At 44.8% G+C, this 14,796-nt stretch overlaps 1 protein-coding gene across 4 annotated transcripts; it reads right to left on the bottom strand.

Annotated features, from left to right (window-relative positions):
- Positions 1 to 4,235, bottom strand: LOC105016602 (protein asteroid homolog 1-like). Of its 4 annotated transcripts, none has more exons than XM_010880543.4 (5): positions 2,809 to 4,235; positions 1,300 to 1,826; positions 985 to 1,198; positions 681 to 849; positions 1 to 556 (listed from the first exon to the last, which is right to left on the bottom strand). In XM_010880543.4, exons 1-5 carry the CDS (start codon positions 3,557 to 3,559, stop codon positions 346 to 348), a joined length of 1,872 nt encoding a protein of 623 aa, XP_010878845.3. In that variant the 5' UTR covers positions 3,560 to 4,235; the 3' UTR covers positions 1 to 345. The 4 variants fall into 4 exon arrangements, with proteins under 4 accessions (XP_010878845.3, XP_028969486.2, XP_028969487.2 ...); XM_029113653.2 differs by having other exon boundaries at positions 681 to 846; XM_029113654.2 differs by having other exon boundaries at positions 1,000 to 1,198.
- Between the last annotated feature and the right edge of the window lie 10,561 nt (positions 4,236 to 14,796).

Genomic DNA, 14,796 nt, shown 5'->3' with positions numbered 1-14,796 from the left:
TAAGTTTAAATGTGATGTTTATTAAATGCAAAGTTTATTCAACAGATGTGCCATTGACTAGAGCAGAAATGTTTCTCCCATTTAAAAAGAAAAACTATTTTGGTTTCCTTTAGAAAAACATATGACTACTATTATCACATAACAATACACACAAATCAAGCATCCAAATTTTGTTTTTATTTTAATTTCATTTTAAAATGTAAATCTAATATTTCATTGAAGTGTGTTGCATTAACTGTGACCACACAACATTTATGCACAGCACTTTTAAAGGACTCAAAGACGTTTAAGCATAAAAGCATGAAAAACAGCGTACAACTAGGTTAAGGAATTCTTTTCAGTACACTACTCATCTTCATCATCAACATCACCATACAGCTCCAGCTTCTGCAGAGGGGCCATCAGGTTGGATCGAAGGTCCTCGGAGTTCAGCACAGCGTCCAGCATGGTCCTGTAGAGCTCCACAGAGGAAGAGTCTTCCATCAGGAGAGAATCCGGGGTCACCTCTGCTCTCAGTTTGGCCACAAGCTGGTGCACCAGAGTGCCTCTGTACAGCCTAGACAGCGGTGGGGAAACAACATACGCTGTGTTGCTGGAGGGCTAGGCTACAATGGGAAGGGAACGCTGCTGGTCTGTTCTAGGTCAGAGGTCAATGATTGATTGAGGAAGTGACAGCTCACCAGACACACTGAGGCTCAGGTAGAGGGAAGCACAGGAGCTGGTTCAGGTCGAGGCTCTCCCTCAGGCAGCTTTGCCACTGACTGAAGGTGTGGGCCACACCCAGGTCCAGCCCCCTGGCGCCGGGCTGAATCCGCCCCCTCAGCCCCCTCAGCACTGGCCCCTCCTCTGCTGGAAACCATGACACACAGAAAGGGGAGGAGTCATTCCTGCAGCCGCACTTTCAAATGTTAACATTCAATTCAAGGTGTGTGTGCGTGCGTGTGTGCGTGCGTGTGTGTGTGCGTGTGTGTGGGCAGGACATACCCCCCTGGCTCTTACTCCGTCTGCAGAGCTCTCCGTACACCAGGCCTAGTAGCAGGGCCTGAAGGAGGGGCTTGTCTGGGCGGGGTTGGGCACACCTCAGCCAGTAGCAGGTGACGGCCACCGGAAGGCCCAGATGAGGTGGCACCCCGCTCCAAGTGGACTGGGACACTTCAAGGGCCTCTGAGAACACCTGAAGCCGCACGGGCCCCGGGGCCTTGGGAACCGAGGAAGACAATGAGAACGGGTTCCACAATTAACCAGACCGTATACTGTGCAATGTGTCATAGACACACAAAACAAACAGGACACACAAACCTGGTCCAGCGTTTCGAGACGCAGCTGCCCTGCAGCCCTGGGTAGGACGGCTTTGACCAAGCTGCCGGTCAGGATCTGGCGCTCCCTGTCGTACTCTTCCACCACCGCCCCCCTACCCAGCAGCAGCCCGTAGAGAACCTGCCGGATGGGCCGTGACGTGATGTTCCCGCTGGGCAAGCTGGGATTTTCCACCTGGGCAATCTGTATGGCCTTCTTCTGCAGCATCACGTCCACCATTTTGGTGGGAAGTCTACCATTCACCAACGGCTGCATGGTCCAGTCGGGAAGGACCCTCAGAGGCTTTGGGAGAACTCTGCGGTCAGGCGCCACTCCGTGGTTGAACAACCGCTCCAGTGTCCCGGGAGTAAGTGTGTATTCTTCCATGCCCAGAGAGATGGCCTGGAGGGCAGTGGCCATTTGGCGTTGGTTGTTTCCATGGCCGATCAGCTCAGGCACTGACTTCAGGGCTTCCTGCGCTGTCTGGAAGTGTTTCAGCCAATTCAGCAACCTGAAGAAAAAGACAAACCCTTTCCAAGCATAATCAACTTCATTAAAAGATGGTATTTTCGTGTTTGGAGGAAGAAGATGGATGAGTACAACCCTAAGAACACCATCCCAACCGTGAAGCATGGAGGTGGAAACATCATTCTTTGGGGATGCTTCTCTGCAAAGGGGACAGGACGACTGCACCGTATTGAGGGGAGGATGGATGGGGCCATGTATCGCGAGATCTTGGCCAACAACCTCCTTCCCTCAATAAGAGCATGGAAGATGGGTCATGGCTGGGTTTTCCGGCAAGCCAACAATCCGAAACACACAGCCAGGGAAACTAAGGAGTAGCTCCATAAGAAGCATCTCAAGGTCCTGGAGTGGCCAAGCCAGTCTCCAGACCTGAACCCAATAGAAAATCTTTGGAGGGAGCTGAAAGTCTGTATTGCCCAGCGACAGCCCCGAAACCTGAAGGATCTGGAGAAGGTCTGTATGGAGGAGTGGGCCAAAATCCCTGCTGCAGTGTGTGCAAACCTGGTCAAGAACTACAGGAAAGGTATGATCTCTGTAATTGCAAACAAATGTTTCTGTACCAAATATTAATTTCTGCTTTTCTGATGTATCAAATACTTACAGTGGGGATAACAAGTATTTGATACACTGACGATTTTGATACACTGACGATTTTTAAGTAATTAATTTGCATTGACATTATTGCATGACATAAGTATTTGATACATCAGAAAAGCAGAACTTAATATTTGGTAAATTTTCACTTAGGGGTGTACTCACTTTTGTTGCCAGTGGTTTAGACATTAATGACTGTGTGTTGAGTTATTTTGAGGTAACAGCAAATTTACACTGTTATACAAGCTGTACACTCACTACTTTACATTATAGCAAAGTGTCATTTCCTCAGTGTTGTCACATGAAAAGATATAATCAAATATTTAAAAAAAATGTGAGGGGTGTACTAACTTTTGTGAGATACTGTATATATGTATACATGTAAAAACCCACTTTTTTTACGATTGTAACCCATCGTTGAGGAGTCTTTCCACCTGAAGTTAAAGCCCATGTCTTGCAAGTTGACGTAGTCGTTTCCTGCCAAAGCAGCGAAGATCGGGAGAAGCTGCCTGTTGATGCTAAACTCAGAGCAGAACATTGTTGTAGTGTAATGCTTGCAGGGGATGGATTTCTGAGAGCCCCCCCTATCCACAGACAATTCCTGCCACTTAAAATGGGTCATGGGCAGATATCCTCCTTGAATGTCAAAAACGAAAAAGTCGCTGTCATTGGAGAGGACCGGACATTTCCATGTTTCAGCCAGGGAGGCTATTTCTTGATCTGCCTCACAGAGACACTGTGCAAAAGAGACATTCAAGCTGGAAAGGACCTGTTTAAAGACCGTTTTAGAAATGGTTGGTATTACATTGCTCCCCTGAAGCCCCACAGAGAGTCCATGGGCTTTGTCAATCTTTGATTGAGCTCGTTTTTGAAGAGTTTCAAACTTGTTGTCAGTATAATCAGACCCTCCGTCTATAATCACGTACGGTTCAATGCCGCATTCCCTCAGGACCTTGAAGAATGCGCAGATCAGGTCCCCATAAGCGTCGTAATCCCCTCCACGACTCTGATCCAGATGTGAATTTAAATAAAGAGAGTGGTACAGATTACTACCATCTATGATCAGCTTGCTGTTCTTGAATTGAACTTCTTTGAAGCACTTCCTATTATCCTCTATGAAGCCATTCAATCCCGGGACACCCATGATTTGCTCTGTCTGGATTGTGATGTCTAAGTGAAGAGACTGAGTAACAGGGACAACTTTATAGTGGCACACAAACAGGTGTTTTTTTTCGTTTCCTTAAGTTTCCCTTTCCATTCCTTGTCTCAGTCATACTTCCCTGATCTCTAGGTTGGCCCAACTAGTTCCTAGAACATTCTCATTTAAATATTTTATGAAAATTGTTTGTAACATACAACAAATGACTTGCATGACTTGCATGATTTGATTGTTTATTCTAATCAACAGAAATAAAATACTAAAAAACCTCCCAGTTGTCGAGTGTTTTGGCCAGAACCAAAAATGAAACCTAAGATTTCCAGTAAAATGAAACGCACTGTGCTTATACCCAAAATGTATTAATGAACGTGATTAACCCTCTATGGCAACATACTCTTTGTGATCATTTCCTTGGGATTGTCTCTTTAATAAAACATTGTAGTTTGTTTTTTGGGGAAGACCTTAGTTTAGCCAATGTGGTGCTTTGGTTAAGTCAGATGACATGCAGTTATTCAAAGATACATTCCAGTGCAAAGAAACAACACTTTATAATTTTATTTCTTTTGAATTGTGTTTTACATTGAAGCAAGGCGGTAATTATAATATACATTGTAAGGGACACCCCCCCCCATATTCAAATATTCTCAAAATGTCCCCCCCATATTCAAATATTCTCAAAATGTCCCCCCAATGTATTGATATAAAAATATTAATAATATATATATATATATATATATGCTATGCTACGACAGGCAACCGTGGTCCAAAATAATAATTAGCAAATGTAATAATATAACTAAACTCAACGAATTGCCATTACACTACAATTTGTATTATGGTGTACTTCAGTTCTGCATGTGGTTTGTCCAAGTGGTGTTGCCGTACCCCAGCAGTTGCGTTGCTGCTGAAAATCATGTCAAACGCTGTATTGTCTCTCTATTTCATTATTTTGTAATTTTTGTAAAATGTAATATGTGTTACGTAGGTTATATCATTGTCAATACGTCATTTACCCTGGAACGGTGGCCTAATGGTGGAAATAAATGATACTTTGGCAATAATTGTACGTGGAAACAAACGTTTTTGGTGAAAACGGGATAATTTGCGAGTGCTAATCAATCAACCATCACTAACGTTAGCTATCATAGCTAGGTTACCTGGAAAGTTAATTAGCCACACATTCACCCAGCAAACAACAATGGTGCTCAACGGTGTACTCAACTAACTTTAATGTTTCTTCTGTTATATTTGTCAGAAAGCCCACGTGAAGTCTAAGTAAAGTGGCAAGAAACACTGATAATATTTATTTAATGTTCCCTCTGGTGCTTTCAGAGTAAAGAGAGAGGGAGAGACAGCATGAGAATGCCAACAAGGCAGGGAGAGCAGGTGACAATGGAGGTGAGCGAGAAAATGAGCAAATATTGATGACTCATCTGATATCGCAGTGTTGGAATTGTTCCTACAACATCATAATTAATGTTGGCACAACTGAGATTTGGTTTAGGCAACAGCTGTCTCTGAGGTTAGGTTTAGGTACAGGTGTCTCTGAGGTTAGGTTTAGGCACAGGTGTCTCTTAGGTTAGGTTTAGGTACAGGTGTCTCCGGGGTTAGGTTTAGGCAACAGCTGTCTCTGAGGTTAAGTTTAGGTACAGCTGTCTCTGAGGTTAGGTTTAGGCACATGTGTCTCTGAGGTTAGGGTTAGGTCAAAGGGTGGGGGGCAGGGGAATATTCTGTCTTTGGACTGGGGTAACCAACTAACTACAGGTCAGTTACAGTGATGGTCCTGGAGCAACATTAATTATAGTGTCTTAGGAACAACATCAACACAGCGTTATCAGATTGTGCAAATATTAATGGTTAAGAGTCCTTTTTCGTGGGAGGTACTGTAGACCCCCTGGCAGATTTCATCCCCCCCAACGTTGACTACATGGCTACGGCCTTGCATTGAATGGTGCCCCCAACATTTTTTTTAACCATTTACAGACCTCCACAATATTGTGCACATTTTATTGATGATTTTGCTGAACTGCTCTCCGTTACTGCTCTCAGTCCATCAAAACTACACAGTCTAACAATGACAATGTACCGTCACCACGACCACATGCCATCAGACTGTTTTTTTTTTATTTTTTTAACTCTATAACAGTAGATCTACAGCAAATAGTTAATAGCTCTCTGCAATCAGGCATTTTCCCAACGAATCCAAAAACTGCCATTAAGCGCCTATTAAAAAAGAGACCACTGGATGCATCTATATTGAACAACTATAGATCTGTATCAAATCTTCCTGTGATAGCAGAGATCATTGAAAAGGTTGTCTTCAATCAACTCAGCAATTTTGTGAACTTAAGCGTCTCTTAGACAAATTTAGTCAGGCTTCTGACCTCACCACAGTACTGAAATGGCCCTGGTAAAAGTTGAAATGATATACGGCTGAATATTGATTTGGATAAAATTACAGTTCTGGTTCTATTAGATCTCAGTGCAGCATTTGACGCTGTAGATCTTGGAATACTTCTAGATAGGCTGGAAAATTGGGTAGGACTCTCCAGGACAGTCATTGATTGGTTCAGATCTTATCTAGATGGCCGGAGTTACTTTGTCACCATTGGTAATCATGAATATGATAGGATGGCTATGACATGTGGAGTTCCCCAGGGATCAGTTCTCGGACCACTTGTGTTCAATCTCTATATGCTACCTCTGGGCCAAATTCTACAGAACAACAACATTGTCTACCACAGCTATGCAGATGATACTCAAATATATATGGCTGTCAAACCATATATATTTGACAACAGCTCATCAGACTCACTGCTTCACTGTATAGAGCACATAAATATATTTTTGAACCAAAATTCTCTACAATTAAACCAAGATAAAGCAGAGATTATTGTGTTTGGCAACAAAAATAAAAGAACAAGTATTAGTAAAGAGCTGGATTCTCAGGCCCTAAAAACCAGGGACCAAGTGTGTAATCTTAGTGTTTTGATAGACTCAGACTTCACATTTAACAGTCATATCAAAGCGGCCTCCAAAATAGCCTTCTATCATCTAAAACATATAGCCAGAATCAAAGGCTTGGTGTCCCAAAAAGACCAAGAGAATCTCATCCATGCTTTTATCTCTAGTAGGGTTGACTACTGTAATGGCCTCTTAACTGGACTCCCCAAAAAAGACTGTAAAACAGCTGCAGCTCATTCAGAATGCTGCTGCTAGAATGTTAACCAGGACCAAGAGAACAGATCACATCACTCCAGTTCTTAAATATATACAGAATAGATTTTAAAGCAATGCTTTTAGTTGATAAATCACTGAATGCTTTAGGCCCTGAATACATTTCCAATATGTTTGAAGAATATAAACCAAGCAGGGCTCTTAGATCCATGAAGACAGGTCAGCTAGTAGAGCCCAAATTAACCTGGCCAAGCTGCGTTTAGCAGTTATGCTGCATACAACTGTAATAAACTACCAGAAGATCTCAGACGTGCCCCAAACGTATACATCCAGGTTAAAACCCTTATTTTTTCACATGCCAATGACTGATTGCTTAAACTTTACCACACTGTTCAGCCTTACAGCTTTTATAGCTTCCTATGTTTTTATCCCGTTTTTATTTCTATTTTCTTATTCTATGTTTTCTTATTTTCTTATGTTGTTTTGATGTTTTCATTTGAGTATTTGTTTTTATGCTATTGAATTTATATATATTTTTTTTCTTTGCAAAGCACATTGAATTGCTTCTATGTATGAATTGTGCTATATAAATATGCAATTCTGACATCCTATCGTTGACTTGTCGAAGTGGCTGAAAGCTAACTAAAATACAAGTACCAACCCATTTTACCAACTCTAAAAAATGTAAACATCACACTGGCTAAGTTTTGATGTCATATTCACCACTCATGTTTTTGGTAAATCAGATGTCTGTGTTGCCAAGCGACAACAGTGTATTAAACCTACAACTACTACCAGACTGGTCTTGGTACTGTACAAAACCTTCAACTACTACCAGACTGGTCTTGGTACTTTATAAAACCTAGAACTACTACCAGAATGGTCTTGGTACTGTATTAAACCTAGAACTACAACCAGACTGGTCTTGGTACTGTACAAAACCTACAACTACTACCAGACTGGTCTTGGTACTGTATAAAACCTACAACTACTACCAGAATGGTCTTGGTACTGTACAAAACCTACAACTACTACCAGAATGGTCTTGGTACTGTACAAAACCTACAACTACTACCAGACTGGTCTTGGTACTGTATAAAACCTACAACTACTACCAGACTGGTCTTGGTACTGTATAAAACCCTACAACTACTACCAGACTGGTCTTGGTACTGTATAAAACCTACAACTACTTCTAGATTCGTCTTTGGTACTGTAAACAACTTCTACCTGTGTGACTCCATAAGCGTCCTGGACTTCCCAGGCTCAGAACTGGAACGTGTGCACAAACGAAAATTGTATACAGAGACAGTGTCAACGTTGTTATGATGGGTTTGAATGAATCTCAGACCAAATCATTTCCTTAGCAGTGATTAATTATCCCTCTACCGCACGCATTATGATAAAACATATTTGACTCTATTTGCCAGCCTAGAAGAGCAAATGTCTTCTAGGCCGACTGACCCACCATACCCACCCACCCACCCACCCTTGTTAAATAGCGTAGTGGTTAGAGATACGGACTATGGAACAACAGGTTCCGCGTTCGACTCCCATCATCGTCAAAACACATTACTCCTTAGGATTTGTTCAGGACGCTACAACCTTCAGTACATATGTAATATATGTTATCCAGTGTATATATAGTAATTCAAAATAGTTAATATAAAATCCAGGTTTATGGGACAAGCCAGAACAAAAAAAAAAGCACACCCTTACACCAGACAAACATGGAACAGTCATCTATTATAATGCATTTTGGTTATATTACTAATAACTATCTAAAATTACTTATGACAGCTTATAACAAATGTTCTAAGGTTTAATACTTTTATATAGGATTTATGAATGTGAAAATGAGATGTGTTACCAACAATTTTCTATCTTTCATCAATCATAAAACCTTCACATAATTTGTTGTGTTTTATGTTGTTATTGATTAATGATTACATCATAAATGTACATCCATCCATCCATCTTCTCCCGCTTTATCCGGGGCCGGGTCGCGGGGGCAGCAGTCTAAGCAGGGATGCCCAGACTTCCCTCTCCCCAGACACTTCCTCTAGCTCTTCCGGGGGGACACCGAGGCGTTCCCAGGCCAGCCGGGAGACATAGTCCCTCCAGCGTGTATATAGTCCCTCCTTTCTTCCCAGGAAGGCGTTCCGGAGGCATCCGAAAAAGATGCCCAAGCCACCTCAGCTGACCCCTCTCGATGTGGAGGAGCAGCGGCTCTACTCTGAGCTCCTCCCGGGTGACCGAGCTTCTCACCCTATCTCTAAGGGATCGCCCGGCCACCCTGCGGAGAAAGCTCATTTCGGCCGCCTGTATCCGGGATCTTGTCCTTTCGGTCATGACCCAAAGCTCATGACCATAGGTGAGAGTAGGAACGTAGATTGACTGGTAAATCGAGAGCTTCGCCTTGCGGCTCAGCTCTTTCTTCACCACGACAGACCGATACATCGACTGCATTACTGCAGAAGCTGCACCGATCCGTCTGTCAATCTCCCGTTCCATCCTTCCCTCACTCGTGAACAAGACCCCTAGATACTTAAACTCCTCCACTTGAGGCAGGCACTCTCCACCAACCTGAAGTGGGCAAGCCACCCTTTTCCGACTGAGGACCATGGCCTCAGATTTGGAGGTACTGATTTTCATCCCCACCGCTTCACACTCGGCTGCAAACCGTCCCAGTGCATGCTGAAGGTCCTGGTTAGAAGGGGCCAACACGACAACATCATCTGCAAAGAGCAGAGACGAAATTGTGTGGTCCCCAAACCTGACACCCTCCGGCCCCTGGCTGCGCCTAGAAATTCTGTCCATAAAATTACGAACAGAACCGGTGACAAAGGGCAGCCCTGCCGGAGTCCAACATGCACTGGGAACAAGTCTGACTTACTGCCGGCAATGCGGACCAAGCTCCTGCTTCGGTTGTACAGGGACCTGACAGCCCTTAGCAAAGGACCCAGGACCCCATATTCCCCAAGCACCCTCCACAAGATGCCGCGAGGGACACAGTCGAATGCTTTTCTCCAAATCCACAAAACACATGTGGATTGGTTGGGCAAACTCCCATGAACCCTCCAACACCCCGTAGAGGGTATAGAGCTGGTCCAGTGTTCCACGGCCCGGACGAAAACCACACTGTTCCTCCTGAATCCGAGGTTCTACTATCGGCCGTATTCTCCTCTCCAGAACCCTGGCATAGACTTTCCCGGGGAGGCTGAGAAGTGTGATCCCCCTATAGTTGGAACACACCCTCCGGTCCCCCTTCTTAAAAAGAGGGACCACCACCCCGGTCTGCCATCCCAGAGGCACTGTCCCCGACCGCCACGCGATGTTGCACAGGCGTGTCAACCAAGACAGCCCCACAACATCCAGAGACTTGAGGTACTCAGGGCGGATCTCATCCACCCCCGGTGCCTTGCCACCGAGGAGTTTCTTGACCACCTCAGTGACTTCAGCCCGGGTGATGGACGAGTCCACCTCTGAGCCCTCATCCTCTGCTTCCTCAATGGAAGACGTGTCAGCGGGATTGAGGAGATCCTCGAAGTACTCCTTCCACCGCCCGACGACATCCTCAGTTGAGGTCAACAGCTGCCCACCTCTACTGTAAACAGCGTTGGTAGGGCACTGTTTCCCTCTCCTGAGGCGCCGGATGGTTTGCCAGAATCTCTTCGAGGCCAGCCGATAGTCCTTCTCCATGGCCTCACCGAACTCCTCCCAGGCCCGAGTTTTTGCCTCCACAACCACCCGGGCTGCAGCCCGCTTGGCCTGTCGGTACCCGTCAGCTGCCTCAGGAGTCCCACAAGCCAACCAGGCCTGATAGGACTCCTTCTTCAGCTTGACGGCATCCCTTACTTCCGGTGTCCACCACCGGGTTCGGGGATTGCCGCCTCGACAGGCACCGGAGACCTTACGGCCACAGCTCCGAGCGGCCGCTTCGACAATGGCGGTGGAGAACATGGTCCACTCGGACTCAATATCTCCAACCTCCCTCGGGATCCAGTCGAAACTCTGCCGGAGGTGGGAGTTAAAGATCTCTCAGTACAGTTATACTGATATCATAAACATGGATACCCAAAGGTTTTTATCTTCTCCTTGTGGTGGGAGTTCAGACTTCAGCTGCATTTTTCACCATCAAAATAATTTTCCTTCTTCAGCTCCAGATTCAGCTCCCCCTGATGGAAGACCCCTCCTCTGTGGCACTCTACAGAACCATGCTGGACGCTCGGCTAAACCCAGAGGAACTTGAAACAGACCTGATTCTGCAGAGGGGCCATCCGGTCTGTTTGAAATTTAGTAGAGCGTCCAGTATGGTTCTGTGGAGCTCCATAGAGGAAGGGCTCCGCCATCAGGAGAGAATCTGGGGTCACATCCATTCTCCATCACTGACTGAAGGCATGGCTGACCTCCTGACACCTGGCTGAATCAGTCAAAACCAGAGAGGGGCAGAAATCCTTCAGGGATGTCAACAATGTAAAAGTCAGTGTCATCGGGCAACAGGGGACAGGTCCATATTCACACCAGAACGGCTATTTCTTGGTCTGCCTCACTTGATGCACTGTGCCAAAGGTGCATTCAGGCTGGAAAGGACCTGATTAAAATCTGATCAGGTCCCCAAAAGCGTCCTAATCTCCTGAAATAAAGAGAGTGATACAGATTAGTACCATCTACGATCAGCTGGCTGTTCCCGAATTGAACATCTTTTAAAATGTTTCCATTGGGTTTTATAAAGCGGGTCAAAGCTTGGGCACCCGTTACGAGCGCCGTCTTAGCTGACCTTCAACAAGTGCTGAGTTTCCATCACAGGGACTGTTCTTATGGACATTAAATGGTGTCCCTTTCCATTTCTCACCTCTGACTGTCCTAAATTGAGTTCAGGCGTTTCAGCCACGGTTGGAGCCTCACAACACAATCAACCCAATGAAATGCCTTGCTTTGTTGAAGCTTCCCAAAAGTGCAGACAACTCAATACAAACATAGCTAGCTACACAGAACTAGCTCCTTTGACCCCTTATGTCCGCGGCAAATTGTCCAGTTGTGTTGACATAGTAGTACACATTACCACACCAGTTTGATGAGCCAGGCTCCTCTTTGCACGTTCCTCCAAACACTTTATTGCGCTACAGCTCCTATGTTGAGGGCCTGGAGACCCATTTTGCGTGGACTGCGTTGTTGATTATTCATCCGGACACCGGCATCAATTAAATGGTTTCCATTCCTCACCTCCGACTGTCACTTCCTAAGGAGTGGAGGAAGCCGTTTGACAGACGTGTCTGCAATGCAGCAGTACATTAGCCAACAAGCACGCACGCACACACACACACACACATACACACACACACAAGCACACACAATGACATATAACACACACTCACTCTCACGCTCTTTCTCTCTGAATATCCCATTCAATTTCAGCCATCCAGACTGAGAGGCTTCCAGCCGGGCAGTAATATTAAGCCTGCAAATTATTTATGCAGACAAGATTGCCATTGCCTGATTTCTGCTCATAAAATGTTAATATATTCATAAGGAAATTCTACTCTTTTAATCTCTGAGGAAACACTCATCCGGTGGCACTACTTCATTCTGGTCCTGTAGCTTGTGGTGTTTGCTTACAAAAAATAAAGCTGTATGGCATTTCTTATGCAGATTTCCATTTATAGTGTGACCTGCCTCTTGCAAAAGACCAGTTCTCTTTAGATATACCGAATGAATGTAACTTGTCTGTTTGTGATTTCAGATATAAAAGATAACTAATGTTGAGTGGTCTATTTAGGAAACTTACAGTTTTTTCAATGAGTATTACTATGTGTTGCAGTCGGGCTTCAGAGTTGGCCATGGGCGTACACCAACACCACTGAAGGTCCTAAAACAACATCCTATTTGCTTTAGACAATTAGCAATTCTGTCCACCATCACACGCCAATTAATAGTCATCCTACTACAGTTCTCAGGGGACTGTCTAGCAAGGTCCCAAAACCCTTTCTCTGACATGGGCCAATGTGTCGAATCCGAGGGCCTGCTGTCTGTGGTGTCTGTGGTTACTTTCCATTCCAAATTGATGGATCTTAATATGGAGTTGACCCCCTCCTTTGCAGCAATAACAACCACCAGTATTCTGGGAAGGCTTTCCACAATTTTCTGGAGTGTCTCTTTGAGAACATTCCACAAATTTAAAAGCACCCAATTTAGCATAGCATTTAGATGACCCTTCACTGGAAGTAAAGGGTCTAACCCAAACCCTGAAACACAGCCCCTGACCATTATCCCTCTTCCACCAAACTTTACAGTAGGCACTACGCGTTGCGGTAGGTACAATTCTCCTGGCCACATCCAGATTCGTCCATCAGACTGTCAGATAGTGAAGTGAGATTTATCACTCTAGAGGACACGTTTCCACTGCTCCATAGTTCAGTGGATGTGTGCTTTACACCACTCCAGCCGACGCTTGGTATTGAGCATGTTGATGTGAGGCTTGCTTACAGCTGCTCGGCCATGGAAACCCATTTTGTGAAGCTCCTGACACACAATTCTTGCGCTGATGTTGCTTCCACAGGCAGTTTGGACCTCTGGGGTGCTCTGTGAGTTGGCGTGGTCTACCGCTTCATGAGTGGGCTGTTGTTGCTGCTGTAGACACTTCCACTTCACAGTAATAACACTTCCAGTCGCCCGGGGCATACCTAGTAGGGCAGAACGTTCAAACTGACTTGTGGCAAAGGTGGCATCCTATGACAGTGCCACGTTTAAAGTCACTGAGCTCTTCAGGACCACCCATTGTACTGACAATGTTTGTCTATGGATATTTCACGGCGATGTGCTGGATTTTATGAACCTGTGAGTAATGGGTGTGGGTAAAACACCTTAACTCAATAATTAGTAGGGGTGTTCTCATACTTTTGGCCATATAGTGCATTAATAAAGTGGCAGCTAGTAATTCCCTCATACACCAACAACATTACAATGTTCACGACACTTAATAACATCCAACATGGCTTCTACGACCTTTGTCTGTGTAACGACCGTTACATTTCTATGTTCTGTTCTAGTTTTTCTGTTTCTTGGTTCAGTTTAGTCTCGTTAGTGAGTTGCTTTCACCTGGATCTAGTTTTCTCCCTTGTCATGACCCTGTTTAAGTTCCTCCTGCTCTAGTGTCTTGTCTGTCATTGTTGCTGTTGCTTTTGCCTGAAGTTGCGCCTGTGTCGTTGCTACCTCTTACTCAAACGTGACAGCCCGCTCTTTAACAGCAACAAAAAGTAAATGTGTCTTTTTCAGTTGTAGCCGTTCTCAACCTGACTGCCTCCCAAACATTATTGGCTTGAATGGGTGTGAGTTGGACCATGTCAACACCTACTACTATCTTTTTGTTTTGGCAGATCAGTCACTAGTGTCAGCCAAGTCAATGATGCAGACTGTCAATTAATAGCATCATTTCTGCACCCTCCTCAGTTTTATTTTATCATCCTTCCACACTCAATCACACAACCTCACAGACAAAAAGTCAATCACACAACCTCACAGACAAAAAGTCAATCACACAACCTCACAAACAAAAAGTCAATCACACAACCTCACAGACAGACAGTCAAGCACACAAGCTCACAGACTAAAAGTCAATCACACAACCTCACAGACAAAAATCCAATCACACAAGCTCACAGACAGACAGTCAAGCACACAAGCTCACAGACAAACAGTCAAGCACACAACCTCACAGACAAACAGTCAAGCACACAAGCTCACAGACATACAGTCAAGCACACAAGCTCACAGACAAACAGTCAAGCACACAAGCTCACAAACAAACAGTCAAGCACAAGACCAATCCAAGTAGCACAGTGTCCTTGCTTCATATCCCACAGATGTGAGGATTCATGCTCAAGGAAAACCATAAACAAGCAGCATGTGGGTGGCGCACCAGTCTCGAGCGAGACCATGACACCTACTAATATCTTAGTATACGGCAGGAGTTCCCATTTGCCCACATTCAGTCTGAAGTTAAGTGCAGAATTGGTTTCTTGTTCCACAGTGACAGTGTCCTTCAC

This window comes from Esox lucius, chromosome 16, assembly GCF_011004845.1.
Source record: "Esox lucius isolate fEsoLuc1 chromosome 16, fEsoLuc1.pri, whole genome shotgun sequence".
NCBI classification, from domain to species: domain Eukaryota; kingdom Metazoa; phylum Chordata; class Actinopteri; order Esociformes; family Esocidae; genus Esox; species Esox lucius.
Note: the sequence above shows the minus strand (reverse complement) of the source record. Positions and strands in the feature narration are given on the sequence as shown.